At 36.9% G+C, this 15,668-nt stretch overlaps 1 protein-coding gene and 1 long non-coding RNA gene across 7 annotated transcripts; both read left to right on the top strand.

Moving 5' to 3' along the window:
- Window positions 1-124: 124 nt before the first annotated feature.
- Window positions 125-13,708, top strand: LOC112180076 (MADS-box protein SVP). Of its 6 annotated transcripts, none has more exons than XM_024318584.2 (9): window positions 130-287; window positions 555-767; window positions 11,977-12,052; window positions 12,433-12,485; window positions 12,566-12,665; window positions 12,790-12,831; window positions 12,998-13,039; window positions 13,143-13,321; window positions 13,437-13,708. In XM_024318584.2, exons 2-9 carry the CDS (start codon window positions 577-579, stop codon window positions 13,453-13,455), a joined length of 702 nt encoding a protein of 233 aa, XP_024174352.1. In that variant the 5' UTR covers window positions 130-287; window positions 555-576; the 3' UTR covers window positions 13,456-13,708. The 6 variants fall into 6 exon arrangements, with proteins under 6 accessions (XP_024174357.1, XP_024174356.1, XP_024174352.1 ...); XM_024318585.2 differs by having other exon boundaries at window positions 135-287; window positions 559-767; XM_024318587.2 differs by lacking the exon at window positions 130-287 and adding an exon at window positions 305-421.
- Window positions 13,709-14,569: 861 nt separating this feature from the next.
- Window positions 14,570-15,344, top strand: LOC112175424. The gene is made up of 2 exons (XR_002926447.2): window positions 14,570-14,787; window positions 15,066-15,344. It is a non-coding gene; the product is annotated as an uncharacterized LOC112175424 (long non-coding RNA).
- Window positions 15,345-15,668: the final 324 nt, after the last annotated feature.

The raw sequence follows: 15,668 nt of genomic DNA, 5'->3' as shown, positions 1-15,668 counted from the left end.
CCGATGTGTCTCAGCCGCCTCTGCCATTCTTTCCGAAGCAAGAAATAAAAAAATACAAAAAGGTGAAGAATCAGACCCAAAAAACAAAAACAAAAAAAGAAAAGAAAAAAGGCAAAAAGGTCAAGGATAAGGGAGGAATAGACGTCCTTGCAATTTTACCATAATGGGAATCCGGCCTTGCGTTTTTTACCATTAATAGGAAAGAATATTTTCCACTCCTGTTCAGCTAGCAAGCTTGTAGCGCCCTTCACCTCCTTCAACTTCAGGTTCCTCAACGCCCAAGAAAGGTAACAGATCAAAACGAGAAAACTAAAATCCACTAATATTAAACTGAAAATCTGAGTCTATCTCTGTCTCTCTTTCCTGGTCGGTTTTTATGTGTTCTTTGATGTATTTCATGAGCTAGCTGAGCATGTATGTGGTCGGTTGGTCTTTTTTTTTTTTTTTTTTGGTGTTTCTTCACTTAGATCTAGATTCTAGGGTTTTAGCACAGTACGTAATCTTTGAAATTGGCGGAAAATGTTGATTAGTGGTTGGTTTGATTTTTGATGAAGCAAGCTGCTGGCTAGCTAAGCTATGTCGAAGCCGACGAGGGAGAAGATAAAGATCAGGAAGATCGACAACTTGTCGGCAAGGCAGGTGACGTTTTCGAAGAGGAGAAGAGGGCTTTTGAAGAAAGCTGGAGAGCTGTCGGTTCTCTGTGATTGTGAGTATGCTGTCATCATCTTCTCTGCTACTGGAAAGCTCTTCGAGTCCTCCAGCTCCAGGTACCCCGGCCTTTATCATCTTCTTCTTCTTATATATATAATATATATATATATATATATATATTTATATACAACTATATAAGAGAGCTAGAGAGAGGGAGAGAGATTCATATAACCAAGGGGGATACCTTTATTTTTCCGATAAAAAGGATTCCTTTATGGAGATTCCAATCTTCCGTGGTTTCCAGTTTCCAGTAGTAGTATAGTGGCACCAGGACATGCATTAGTACTATTGCGTTTTGATAAGGACAAGTGTTCCTGCTGCTGGCTTTCACACAATCGCTTTTTTCCATGTTTGACACTGAACACGTGGTGACTACCCAGTTGAGTGTTGGGAGTGCTGGTGATGACGTGATGTTCTTTGTTCATCGATTCCATGAAATTTTGTCTACTATGCATGGCTAATACTAGAGATAGTTGATCAATATCTAGCTAGCTGCCTTTAATATACTCCATCCTTTCACTTAAATAAACTACATATATATACAATCTTAATTAGTTGGGGAAGGCCAAGATAAAAGGTTAATTCTTAAGAGAGCTAGCTTATGTAAGATGATGAGATTTTTCTCAAAATTTTAGGTAATTTCGTTTTACACAAATTTTCGAGTGGTTCTTGTAACACATGTATTTAAACGAAAATTTGCATGTAGCTAGTTTCGAAACTGGTTCATGTGATCAATTGTTTGCTAGTGATATTCTATCCACATAAAATGATGGACCGAATGAGCTAGAAGAGGGCATTTTTGGTCTCTCTCGAGCCTTGATGGGTCTCGATCAGCACCTAAATCACAATTTTCGTAAATGTGGTTACAAACTGGAGAGATATAAGTATTATAGACTATATATTATATGATTTGAGGTTTTCATACCAGGAAGGTGCATGATATGATGGTAAGTTGGAATACTACATCATAGAAGCTTGAAGACTTTCAACTGGAATATGCATCCATGCTTCGAGTAGGGCATGCTATGAGTGGTGGAGCTACCACGATCATGCATGCATGTATAACTAGTTTTGCCATATGTGATATGTCCATATTTCAAACCAATAAAACCAACCTTCATAACATGTGCATGCATGAGAGTGAATGTAATATAGTAATGTAAATTATGGAATAAGAATTTACGTATATATGTAAGCTTATGTTCCCTTTTCATTAACCAATAGAATGTATTATACTAAAAACCAGAAAAGAGAAGTGTTATAGTAAACAAAAGAGAAAAGGCCGTATATTCGTTTTTCATAGTTGGAGTCATTCATGTAATCATGTCTACTAATAAAATTAGAAACGTCACCACTAAGGTGGTTTTCTTTATCCTAGAAAAGGTCAGTGTGAGCTTAATTTTAAGATGTCATCGTCTTACACTGCTTAAAGATAATGATTGTTTGGACTCTTGTATGGAAAGAGTCAATATTTTAGACTTAGTATAGTAGCATCTCTTTTTAGAATTTGGTGAAACTATTTTAAATGCCATTGTTTGCTTGAAAGTTGATTTGCTAGGAAGCTGAGTAGCTTCAGTGATTTAGGTCTGTCAATACTATGCTGCTTCTAGACATATGAGTCTAAAACTTTGATGACTTAAACTCTTTTTTTTTTTCCCTGAACTTACAAAGAGTTGCTATCAAGTAAGAATATTTTCTTGAACTGCAAATTTGAAGATGCATAGGTTAATGAATAATAAAACTATAAGATAGATAAAGAAAATGTATTAAGTTTGTTAGCTAGAAATTAGTACATATAAAAGTGGGATTGAGATTGATCAGGATTGCCCATCCCTTTAGTACTAAAAATGAAAATAAATTAACTCTCACAATTAGAAAAACACTTCCAGAACTTTGAATTAAAAAAACAACCCTCTTCTTTTAATAATGTTACGACCTAACATAGCTCTGCTAGGATTGGGAGAGTGCCGCCTTCGAGCTTGGCCTCTCTCTCTCTCTCTCTCTCTCTCTCTCTCGGTCCTGCATGGAGTACACATACGACGTCTTCTTTGGAGTTGTCCAAATCCAATCTAGCTACTGCCGGGATTTCTCTGTTGCAGACGTTTTCTGCGCCATCATGGCTTGCAGGTGTGGAGGCCTATGTTTTATCGGATCGTTTGCCTCTTGATGTGCAACCCTGTGTAGCCCCATTGGCGGTGCTGTGTTGTGGAGGCTCGTCTAGGCCTAGGCGAGCACGACTCAAAAGGTAGTGGTGTGATACGACGGTGTTGGCTGATCTGGGTAGATCTTGGTGGGCACGGTGGGAGATTTGGTAATTTTTCAGGTCGGGTCAGCATCAATCTCGGTGTAGACGGCTTTTGGCTGTTCTGCGTCCCATTTGGTCTGTTTGCAAGGCCAATGTGTGGTGGTGACAGAGAGATGCAGTAGAGCAAATGCTAGATTGTCGGCTTGTGGTATGCGAGTCTAGGTCCCTTTGCTTGAGTTCACTGGTTCCGCGGTGTTGGTCGGTCGAAGGCTTGGTGGCGGGTTGGTGTGGCAGCGACAGATCACAAGCGCTGACTAGTTGGCTGTAAGGGCAAAGCCTAAGGTTGGGGCTTTGCTCTGTTTTCTAGACTTGGGCTTGGGCCCTATTGGGCTAACAAGGGTTGCAACATCTGGGCTTTCTATGTTCTAGATCCGAATTTGGGATCCCGTTGGTTTTTTTTATAAAAACTTGGGATTCAGGACGATTTTTGTCTCAGTACCTAACTTTTTATTGGGATCGATACCTGCAAAAAACTGCATTATTGGTATGAGGTTGTCAGCGAGTTTACTTATGGATTTTACAGAAAAATTTTATTGTTAGTTTCTTATTAATTTACTCCCCCTGAGCTTCACTCAATTGGTGGAGTAGTATTGCGTTTAGCGGTGTCTCTTTCTGACGACTCTGATAGTGCAAATAACTGTAATATTACTTTTTTCATTTTGAATAATAATGGTTGACCTACTACTACCGAAGGAAAACTCTCACAATCATATATAGGATTATAGTATCCTGTTAATTGTCCTAATTTTTTTTCTTTCTCATTGATGTGATCAACTTTAAAGCTAGAGTATTCTAAATTAATCTACTAAAAATGTATTCATAATTTAAGGTTTGATTTTAAGTGATTCATGAAGTAGAAAGTTCTGACCTTTTAGAACCTAATTGTATCTTGTTTTGACGTCAAAGCACCTTGTGTCTTGTGTTCAACATTAACTAGCCAAAGGATCAATCCCTTAGAATCCGACTTGTATAATTGTGGCATCAAGCTCTTAGTGGTGGCGGCCCTTCCATAGATGATGGTGAAGCATGAACAAGGTCTTTGTTGGTGCCTTTCTTATATCTATGGCAAAGTGGCAAATATGTAGGAGGAAAAACTGTTCATGCCAAAAAAAGATTGTCCGGTTGGTGAGGCCAAATTCAAGCTCTGACGAAGAAGTTAGAACGGATCATTCCAAGAAAAGTGTGGTAAAGTTTAGTTTTTAGAGGAAGGAAGTGCATACTTTTGTGATTCTCATCAACCCTTTAAGAAGACAAAAAGTCATGAGCGGTCAAGTAAATTTATGAAATTATGGCTTCAGACTTTAGAATGATGACAATTTGCTTGTCGTTTTAAGGTATATTCCCGTAGCTGTTAGGTGAGAGTTAGTAAGGTGGTTATGTTCTAGGAGCACTGGTCAAGGTTCTCTTGTTCAGTACCTTGTTAATGTTCTGAGGTTAGGATTGGGGCATTGAATACATCTTCTGACGCCTGACACGGCTCATGGTACCAATCATTCCCTAATTCTTTTTAAGTTTTAGTTAGTATGATAAAACGAGAAGAGGGTTATTGGTTGTCTGATTCTCTAATGAGGCAAAATTTGTTTCACCATGGAGCTAACTATTGAGGAGTAAGTAATGGGTTAGTATGATAAATCGAGAAGAGGGATATTAGCTGGCTGATTTTCTAATGAGGCAACGTTGGTCACACGTGGGGGCCAACTATTGAGGCATAAGTGTGTGTCTTTGGGTGGTTATTTTTTCTTTTCATTTCTACTGTTAGTACTTGTGTGACCGAGGAGTTAACTTCCTAACAAGTGGTATCAGAGCGGGATGGTCTAGCTGAGACTTGTCATCTGAGATAAAAAGAGTCGGGTAGAATGGTTAAGGTGGCAGCCCAAAGGTGCAATAGGTGTTGAAGAAGAAGCGGGTAGGAGACACGAGGAAATTTTCGTCAAAGATGGACTCGATAGTTGGAGCAACTCGTGAGTTGAGGAGCAAGGTGGACTCGGGAAAGTTCTATTTGAATGTGGATTTATAAGGGACCATAATATATATGACTCGAGGGTATGATGGTTGGTGAGGCTGTTCGTCTTGCCACGTTATAGTGCTCCACAATTCAAGTAGAGCAAATTGATAGAAGAGAAATTTCACTCTTGGGTAAGAAAGATGAATGACATTCTATTCTACAACGCCCAACTAATTGTTGATGGGAAAGGATGTGAAGTTATAAACTGCCAGGTTATGTGACAGGTCGCATCAAGAGGTAAGGAAGGAAAAACGTGCTGCAATTGTAAATACAAAGGACACAAAAAGTCGGGTTGTCCAAGGTCGAAACATAAGGGTGATAATGGCTCGGATTCTCCAAGGCTAGTGTAATATTGGAGGATTTCTCACACTTCAACAGTTATGACATTTTTTTCTTAAAGTCGAGTCAGTTACACTGTTGTAGGTGTTAACAGTATGGAGAATAAGGCATATTTTGTTTAATAGGGAAAACTCAATCCTGAAGCCATGTATGGAAACTGTGTACAAGGATGTAGGTATTTGAGGCAGGACTGGTGTGCAGGCAGAGAAGAGACGCTTGATATATGGTTTTAGGTTTCAGACATGATGAGAAGGTAAATCCTGCTGGATAAGGGATTTAGAGCCAACTTGTGATTGTTGTCTCGCTGCCTTACACATGGTATTGGCCGATTGAATCAAACCAGTTATAAGTTATAACCACATACAATTGATTTGGATTATGTTTCCATACACATGGTATTGGCTGATTGAATCATACCAGTTATAAGTTATAACCACATACAATTGATTTGGATTATGTTTAACTGGTAAAAAAAAAAGACCAATAGTGCTTGCGAGCATAACAAGCGGTATCTTGGATCATGGACTTCACGCATTGACGTGATGGAGTATTTGTGGGCGGTTAAAGTGGTGTCTTAGATAGAGATGGGCTTTAGGGATTTAGGTGATAACGAGTGTTTATTGGTATAGTAAGTGATGTTTCAAATAAAGATGACTAGAAGTTGAAGTGATGATGAGGCTTGTGGGTGTATGTTTTGGATTGAGATGACTTAGATTGAAATGATAGTGCGGAGCTCTCTACCAAAGTGAGGTATATCTCATGGTATGAATGCATGGTATTAATGGTTTGTGCATTCATGATGACAACTTATGCATGAGAAAATGATGCTTAATCAAGTGCATGCATTGGGCATAAATGCATGGTCAAGTTGATGCATTGGGAATACATTAGACTTTTTAGTTTTTCTAGGGAGTTAATGAGGGAGATGGGTGGTAAACTCATGAATGACATTGATGAAGTGGTGAAGAGGCTTCTATCAATAGTATAGGTAGAAGAAGCTTGTGTGGAGACAAGCAAGATGACAAGAACAACTCTTAAGGGTCTTTGAAATGTAGAAGCAAAGTGAGTTGTATTCAAGGATGTGTATAACTCTTTGGGTAGAGTGATCTTTTAGGATGTATCTTGTTGGATATAAGGGTTGAAGTTAGGTACAACTTTGAGTGCTTGAGTGGTGTATAAATTTGAGTGGTGTGTATCTTGTACTTATGAAATTCTCTCGTAATGAAGATGAAAACCCTTCGATAACGTAAGATGGATTTTGGCCGAACCATTTTAAATCTTGTTGTTTTCTTGACTTGGTTATTTCTTGTTTTCATCTCTACTACTAGTACTTGTATGGCTGCATGATTAATTTTCGAACATTATCTAGGTTGGTAATATTCATGAAATCATTTAAGAATGTGTTTATGTCGTTGATGCTTTGGGTTGTGTTAGAAGTAATTTGGTCAAACTAGTTGATGGCCTTGTCCCACTAGACGGAGGAGTTTACACCTATCTATCTTGATATAGTTTTTTCCGTTCATGGAGGACTTAAAAGTCGTCAAGATAGTTATATGGGTTCGTAGAGTCATCATAGTGCTCGGCCACATACTTGATACTGTTTTTGAGGCCCTCATAATGACTTGTGCATGAGAGGTGCTTTTTTAACTCGAGATTGAGGATGTACATGAGATTTCTTTTGTTTGTTCATTTAGAATATTAGATGATAAGCTATCGTTAACTATTTGACTATATAAGCAATATCGCTATAGATTCATATTCAAAAAAAGGCATGAACCTTAGGAGTGAAGCTCATAACAGTGTTCATGCTTAGTTGAGATCTCATGGCTTTGATCAAATGAGTGCCTCCTACATTAGGATCCTCTATGCGCCTCCTCTATTATTTTGCTTTCGGTTGAGACGCATATTCATTTTTTTCTAATATCGGGGGAGCTGTGACCTTGAAGACTGCCTTTTACCTGAGCAGTTTAGCTCGGCCTTATCAACTTGTTAGGTTAAAGAGATTAGTGCGGGTGTTTTGATCTCACATTACAGTCATCTAAATTTAGAGAACATCTCTTCCGCATGTTCACTGATTTCATTTAGGGTGGTGTTATTCACACACTTTTTTTTTCCTATTACACATTCTCTATTTTTCTATTACTTTAATTCAAATTTTTTTTTCTACAAATTACCTTAACTACCCTCCCTTACAGTTCTATTTATTTTTTTATTTTTATTTGGTAAGTCCCAAGTTCTAAACTCTTATTTTCCCGCAGACTCAGAGGACTGCAAAACTCTTTGTGATTCCCTCTTTTCTTTTCCATCAAAAATTTCTCTAGCGTAGTCATTCTATCTCTCTAATGTGATGCTTTAAAGTTTAATAATAGCAGAACAAGCAACCTTAGGTCCATCTTTGAAGAAAATTTTTCATTTGCAATGGAGACATGGAAGAAAAATATGAGTCTAGTGATCATTCGAGCCCCTTTGAATCCATCATTCTTGGTAAGATCCTAACTGAAATTATTTAGTGTATTTCAGTCCATCGCGTTCCACTAAAGAGATAAAGTTTTTCAGTGATCGATTTGGTGGATCTAGGAACTTTAAATTTGTGCGTTCTGTTTGTCTTAGTTTGATTTTGGTATGGGTTGCTTGCTCATCATGGTTTTGACTTGATTGATAATTTTGAAATTGTTGACGCTTTGATTTCATTTTAACTTTACTTGACTGGCTAGTTAATTTTTTGTTATCCAGCCAGTCAACTACAATCTAAATACTATATTTAATCTAAATACTATATTTTCTTATTAGATTGATAATTTTTGTTGACATACGTAGCAATCATAGCAATCTAAGTATATTTTCTTAGTAGAAAATATTCCTTTATCTGAAAATATTCCTTGTTTGTATATTGATAATTTGGTGATGAACGTAATTATCTTGGAAACATATTCCTTATTTAATAATACAGCTCTTTCCACTCAATGAACGTATTATTTTTCCTTAATTTATAAGTAAATTTTTTTTATGTGAAAATTTTACAAACAGTAACCGAACTAAGGCCGACTTCTAACTTCAGTACCCGACTATGCAAAACTATCACTTTGGTACCCTAAGTTTGAAGCTCGACCCAAGAATAGTACACGCTGTCCATCACAGCGTTAAATATTTGCTATGTGGGAAACCATGAGAGCCCTCAAAATATGCCACGTGGTTAGCTAGTTAACGTCGTGTACTGTTCTTGGGTTGGACGTCAAACTTGGGGTATCAAAGTGATAGTTTTGCATGGTCGGGTACTGTTTGTAATATTTTCTCTTTTTTTATTGTATAATATTGTTTGATTCATGATTGACTTGCTAAATAGAAAAAAATAAATAAAGAGACTTCATAAGGGAGGGTAGTTAGGATAATTTGTAAAAAAAAAAAAAAATTTAAAGTAATAGAATAATAAATAGGGTGTGTGAATAGAGAAAATGAGTGTGTGAATAACACCACCCTTCATTTATCTAGGATTAATAATAAACCACTAAAACCCAGAATCACTAAACATTGAATAAGGTGCTTCTCACGAAATCTCTACAGAGAAATCTTAATAGAACTTTTGCGACTCTTTTTCTTTCAGATAATTAAATTATTTTATTCATCTGAAATCATATTCTGTCTTTTTTAAAAAAAAAAACTTGAAATTTAAGTAGACTTCAAAGTATAGAGATATTCTTTCACATATTTAAGTACACGCGGATTAAAAACTTGAAATTTAAGTGGACTTCAAATTTACTTTGTTTGGAATCGGGGCTTAGTTGGCTTCATCAGTGTGTTAGTATAGATTTCCAGTGTGAAGTCTAGTGTGGTCAGTTCTTTGCAGCAACTACTCTTTGTTTGATGCAAAGTATTGTTTCATAACTCTATGTATGCAGTTCATTATTATTAATGAAGTTCTATTTGATAAAAAAAAAAGGGGCTAATTACTGTTTAGTACCCTGTGGTTTGTGCCTAACATCAATTCAGTCCCTCGATTTTCAATTTCATCAAAAACACCCCTACACTAGTATTTCTCGTTTAATAGGTCCATCTATCATCATTCTGTCAAATTTAGCCGTTAACCTGCTGACATGACGTTTCCAACTCAGCAAAGTAGGGCCCACATGGAAGCCAATTTCCCAAAGTGACCCTGACTCTATTCAAACCCATATGACAGCCCCAAATTGTATGCCCATCACGCCACAACCTCAAAACCCGACCCAGGACAACTCCCTCTACCGCACTTTACTGTGCACTTTGATTTCCGTCCACGACCGCTCCAATTGCCTTGTGGCAAGATCAAGACAGCGGATCCAACTGCAGAACCAACCAAAAAGGGTGCAAAATCCAGCCACACAACCGGTGCTTGCATCGAGATCCCATCGGATCTGATCCATCGCCACCATCTGCTGCAAACCCATTGTTTGTGCCCAATCGACCATCGACTGAAACCAAGACACAAGGTGAGGTGGCTACAAACCTGGTGGTCTTAGTTTGTCAAGTCGCGAAGCGAGGAAGGAGAATCGAAGGGGAGAAGCTTCATGGATTTCCGGCGAGCTTTCCAGATTCCGGCCATTTCGAGACCTTCAACCAGTGGCCGTAACTTCCTCTTAACTTCGTGGATGTCCCTGTGGTGTCGGATTGTTCGAACAATGAAGCATGAGTGAGAATCGAAGGAGAAATGGTGTGGGGGTTTCACGGTAGGTTTCCTTCCTTTTCCGGCGACCTTCGATTTCAACTCAGATGTCAAAATTGGTCTACTTGTCGAGCTCTACATGCTTCTGCACTTGAATTTCAGTTTGGATTAGATTTGGAGAAATTGAGATTTTTTTGTAGTTTCGGCCACCGTGTGTGGCTACTGTGCACGGCGGTGATTTAGTCTATTTTGGCCATTTCCCATAGCTTTGATCACTTCTAGTAGCATAATTAACTGAAATTGAAGGAGTGGGTGGATAGAAGACAAATCAGGCAAAGTTGCATATTGATGATGCCAAGCTAGCTGAAGTCAGCCGGAAAAGTTCGGAGATAGAGAGCAAACAATGGCTTCGAAAAAAATGGTCTCGGTGCAGTATCTTGGAATCGAGAACCCGCTGCAATTGTTGGCATCAGACTAGAACTGAATTTTTTTATCAAAGGTTAATTAGGGAATTTTACTTGCCATGTGGGCTCCACTTTGCTGAGTTGGAAATGCAATGTCAGCAAGTTAACGGCTAAATTTAACGGAATGATGACAAATGGACCTATTAAACGAGAAATACTAGTGTAGGGGTGTTTTTGATGTAATTGAAAATGGAGGGACTGAATTGATGTTGGGCACAAACCACAAGGTACTAAACAGTATTTAGCCAAAAAAAAAAAGTACACACGGTTGGTGTAGTATGAAATTTATCTATTTTAAGAGTTTATTTTGACTCATAATTTTGCCAATTGGATAAGTAAACATCTCAATAGTAGAACAACAGTACAGCAAATACTTAAATATGATGATACAACATTATATATAGGATTTTTTTTTTTTGAAAAGAATAACATTATTTATTGATAAAATTAGTAAAACGTATCTTCTTTTGGCGCTCAGGATGAACATCTTTTTAAAGATTCTTTTGTCTCTTTGTAGTGCATCTTCTTTTATAATATATATGAGGATTTGCTCATATGCGATGGAAAGAGGAAAAAGGAAAAAGATAAAGAAATGCTAAAATAGATATTTTGGAAGTTCTAGCCATAGAATTTGGAACTCAATGTTAGAGATGATTTACCACATGCCATATATAGGGAGTTTCAAAAGTTAAAAAAAACAAAGATGCTCTAGTAGAAATGGCAAACAACTTGAAAGATGAGAAGTTACATATATTATTAAAGAGAACTCATACACACCCTAGTCGAGATGTACGTATAATTTAATTATTGAAACACTTTGCCACTTTGGTATGCAACTGCAACTACCCAAGGCAATTAGCACTCGTGCAGGCCAACACTAAATAAAGCAAATATATCCGATCTTTTATTTGATTTTTCTTTGTATAATCGCAACTAGAAGTGGCCAACACTATAGCATAGTGCATGGCCCTCGTTTAAGAGTTTCGATTAATTTTCTCACGAGCTTTCTTGTTTTGGATGGTTCACCCCCATCACTTGGTTAATTTGAATGATGGTCTCGATTCTCACTTTAATTAGCTTGTCGTGTGTTAATTCTAATACGATCTCATATATAGTATGCTAAAATATAGAGATATAGAACCCAAAATGTTTTGATTTGCAGAACCAAAGCAATCAGTCCCTGCCAATTAATAGCTCAACAAAGTTTTTTGCATGCATGTCCATACCTAGGTCAGGATCCCAATTCACTTGAAGAATTATTTAGAATATCAAGTCCTAGTTTTGTTGGCATGCATTTCCATATAGTTTAATAGTAGCGAGTACATGCTGGTTTTGTTGGCTATAATTTTAGTATTTTCGTTTTTTGGTATAGAATGGAAAAGTACATAATATCAGCATCCATCATTTCCTTGATACATTGTATAAGTCATTACCACAATTAGAAAATAAGGCTTAGAAAATATTCAAAGAATAAGGCTTAGAAAATATTCTAACTAATTTATTTTGTTTTGTAAAGCACAAAGGATGTTATTGCAAGGTACAAAGCGCACATTGAAAATGTGGAGAAGTTGGAGCCGTCTCTTGAGCTCCAGGTATTAATTCAATTCGATCAGTTGAATATTATCTGGAAAATAGTCTCAGTTGATTATATAGTCTGTAGGTTCTGGAATTTCAATATGTCTTATGAGGATTGATTTCTAAAGGCTATATAACATTGCTAGCTAGAGCTCAAATTTGGACTTTTCAGGTTTTGACTTTTAATCACTAAATGTTAATGACTAGGGCAATGACAATAATGCCATTGAGTAAAGGACTAAACTAGGGCATTCATATTAATGTGAAGGGTTAATCTATTGGTCGGTCATGGTTGTATAATCATTTTTCTTTTTCTATATGTTAATTGTTAAGCATTTCATGTTACAGAGTAAATATGTCAGTGAGATCAATAATATGATTGCGTTTCTCATTTTAGTTTGATCGCATCAAGTTGAGTAAGGAACTTGCAGATAAGACCCGCGTGCTAAGGTAATTAGTCAACGTTATCTAAATTCATTAGATGTCTGCTGGCTGGAATGAACATTTGGACTACCTTTCGCGTGCAACAGGCAGATGAATGGTGAGGATCTGGAAGGGCTGCATATGGATGAGTTGAAGAAATTGGAGGAGGACATTGAAGGAGGACTTAGCCGTGTGCTTCACACCAAGGTTTTTGTTAATAAGTTCACTTCTCAAAAGCATAGATCTAATTTATATGTATGTAGTTACACATGCATGGTATGTCCATATAAAAAGTAAATACATCCAAGTGAAAATTTTCCATTCACTACAGGAAGAAAAGATTATGGGTGAGATTATGGCACTTGAAGCAAAGGTGAGCAAGTTAAATTAACACACAGTAGATATACTGTATTTTAAGGACGTTGAAAATGTATTATATTTTTAAGCTAGGTAAATGTTTTGAGTTTAGAGTTTAGGGTTTTAGCTTCGTATGTACATTTTTTTTCTTCAATTATTTTGCTTTTGGTATATAATTGCAGGGAGCTGAGTTGTTGGAAGCGAACAATCATTTAAGGCAGACGGTAAACAATTACGAACTACTGTTGTGTGTTGTCAGGGTCAGGGAGGGATTTCTTTACTTAATACTATTCGGTGAATATAGAATTTTGCATTAATCATATACAGATGGGGATGATATCCAATACAAATGGAAACAAAGCTGGTGTACTCGCCTTGGAGTCGGATATCTCAACGGCAGAAGAAGGTTTATCATCGGAATCTGCCACAAATGCTAGCAGCGACTGCGCTACTGGTTCTTCCCTAGATGTCGACTCTGCTGACGACACCTTATCTCTCAAACTTGGGTGAGCGAGCTTGCTTGCTTTGTTGCTTTTGCTTCAGCGTGCATGTTCATATATTTCATAAACTTATTTAATCGAAATGTGTTCATTGATCAATTTGTATTCGTCAAACTTTCAGGCTTCCTTACCGTGGCTAAACTGGGGAGATCCAGGTGGAAGTATTTTTAGCATGGCATTTGTAATAAATGAATGTGGTCGAAGTATTTTTGCCTGGTATTTGTATGTATGTCTTTGTTACATGGGTGTATAATATATTGGAAGACGTGGCTAATAGTGTGAGTAACTTGCCAATGTGCTTGGATGACAAAATCTTAGCCGAGAACTTATTATTTGTACAAATATGCTCAATGTTTATGGTATGTAAAACTATGTTTGTACGTTGTTTGATTATTCTGCAGCCAATTGAATGAATGAACTGACGGTGACATTTTAGCCAAATTGGACCTCATCTCCAGTCGCCCCTAAATTGACCATCGCTTTTGATATCGATTAAATTTATGGGCTTAACGTTTGAGTAAATGCAATAGCATGAGTGAAATTGTCATGAGATCACTACTAGTAAAAAGAGCAATATATACAGATTTTATACATACCGACTTTCACACTAATAAAAAATCAGTGGGTTTTAGCTTGTAGATACAAATATCCGTGTGAATTGAAGACTGGGTCTCACATAAGCACATGCTCATACTATCACTCACTGAAATCAATGTGGCTAGACTTCCTCACAGATATCTGTATGTATCAAATATTGTACTGATATCTATGAAAATTATTTTACACACATATTCGTCACTATTAAAAATTATAATTTTTAAAATAATTTTCATTCACACGGCCATATATAACAATTAATTTTTCACACTGTCTGTATGAATGTGACGGTGACACTGATATCAGTATGAAGTTTCACTCAATTTTTTTGTAGTAAGTGCTACTTTTCCCACAAACATCTGTGGCAATATTTGTTTAAGAGATGGTTTTGACAAAAAAAAAAAAAAAATTTGCATCTCACACAAAAATCAATGTGAATTGAGAATTAAAACGATTAGAAACAAATCGCGCACACACATATGCGTTTGCATTATTGTTGTTGATTCCCACTGCTATCAGTGTGAACCCTAATAATAATTGTTAATTACCCCTAAAGCTGGTCATTAATAATTACCACACACTATTAAAATTGCATTATGTATTAAATTATAATAGAATTGTTATAAAATGTGTCATGGCTGACAGATATTATGAATCTTTGTATTAGTTTAATAAGTAGAGGTCGCAAGAACCACTCCCTCTACTCTCTCAATTCCTCACTTCTTTCTTTATCTTTTCTATAGGGTTTTCATTTTTCTAGCTATGGCCTCTGCTGAGATTTAGTCTCGTTGCTTTGTCGGAGGGATCCCTGCGCCACCGACAACGATGCGCTCGAAAGGGCCTTCGCTCCTTTTGGTGAGATCATTGAATCGAAGGTTTGTTAGTTGCAGAGATCAGATGGATCGGATCTGTTCTCTCATCTCTTTGATATGTGTTTCTATGTTACTCGATGTATGATCCTACTCCCTCTGTTACTATATGTCACTGTGATTCTTGTGTTTTACTATCTCAAAATCGGGTAGTTCATCTTCATCTTTCTAGATTGAAGATTGATCGGTTCCTTTATTATTTCTTTTTGTTTTGATCTCTTTTTGTGATTCTGATTTGTGTTTATGCTCAGATCTGATTCGATTTTGGTTTGTTTGTTTTTCAGATCATATGACCATGAGACCGGAAGGTAAGGGGTTTTGGATTCGTCACATTCAGCAACATAAAGGTAGCAGCCGGGGAGGCGGTGGTTACGGTGGCCGTCGTGAGGGTAGAGGCGGTGATACAGCCGTGGTGGTGGTATAGCTATGGAAGCGGTGGTGGCCGGGATTGTAAATATGGAAATTATGACTAAAAGATAGATTTGACTCGGAAATTATTATCACTAATTGTGATTATATTAATTAATCTTTAAAGTAAATTAAGAAAAACAAAAATGCAAAAATGATATCCTTAATGGAATATTGGTGCAGAGATTGGTCCCGCAGAAAATACTTCACACTGATATCAAGTATCAAATATTTTTAAGGGAAAATTTCACAAATGGTCACTTAACTACGACTCATTCGATACTTTGGTCATCAAAGTTTTAAATATATCACTTTGGTCACTCAACTATTACACTGTAGTCACTTTGTTAATTTTTTTTCATTAAAAAAAATTATAAAAAATACTCTTTGGGTGACTTAAGTGATTGACAGTGTAATAGTTGAGTGACCAAAGTGATATATTTGAAACTTCAGTGACCAAAGTGTCGAATGAGTCATAG

This window comes from Rosa chinensis, chromosome 7 (assembly GCF_002994745.2).
Source record: "Rosa chinensis cultivar Old Blush chromosome 7, RchiOBHm-V2, whole genome shotgun sequence".
Lineage (NCBI taxonomy): Eukaryota > Viridiplantae > Streptophyta > Magnoliopsida > Rosales > Rosaceae > Rosa > Rosa chinensis.
The sequence above is the reverse complement of the archived record's forward strand: the minus strand, read 5'-3'. Positions and strand labels throughout refer to the sequence as shown.

Coding starts and splice junctions, on each gene's coding strand:
- LOC112180076 (XM_024318584.2), top strand. CDS start 577: ATGTCGAAGCCGACGAGGGAGAAGATAAAGATCAGGAAGATCGACAAC. Junction 768..11,976: donor TTCGAGTCCTCCAGCTCCAG/GTACCCCGGCCT, acceptor TGTTTTGTAAAG/CACAAAGGATGTTATTGCAA. Junction 12,486..12,565: donor GATAAGACCCGCGTGCTAAG/GTAATTAGTCAA, acceptor CGCGTGCAACAG/GCAGATGAATGGTGAGGATC.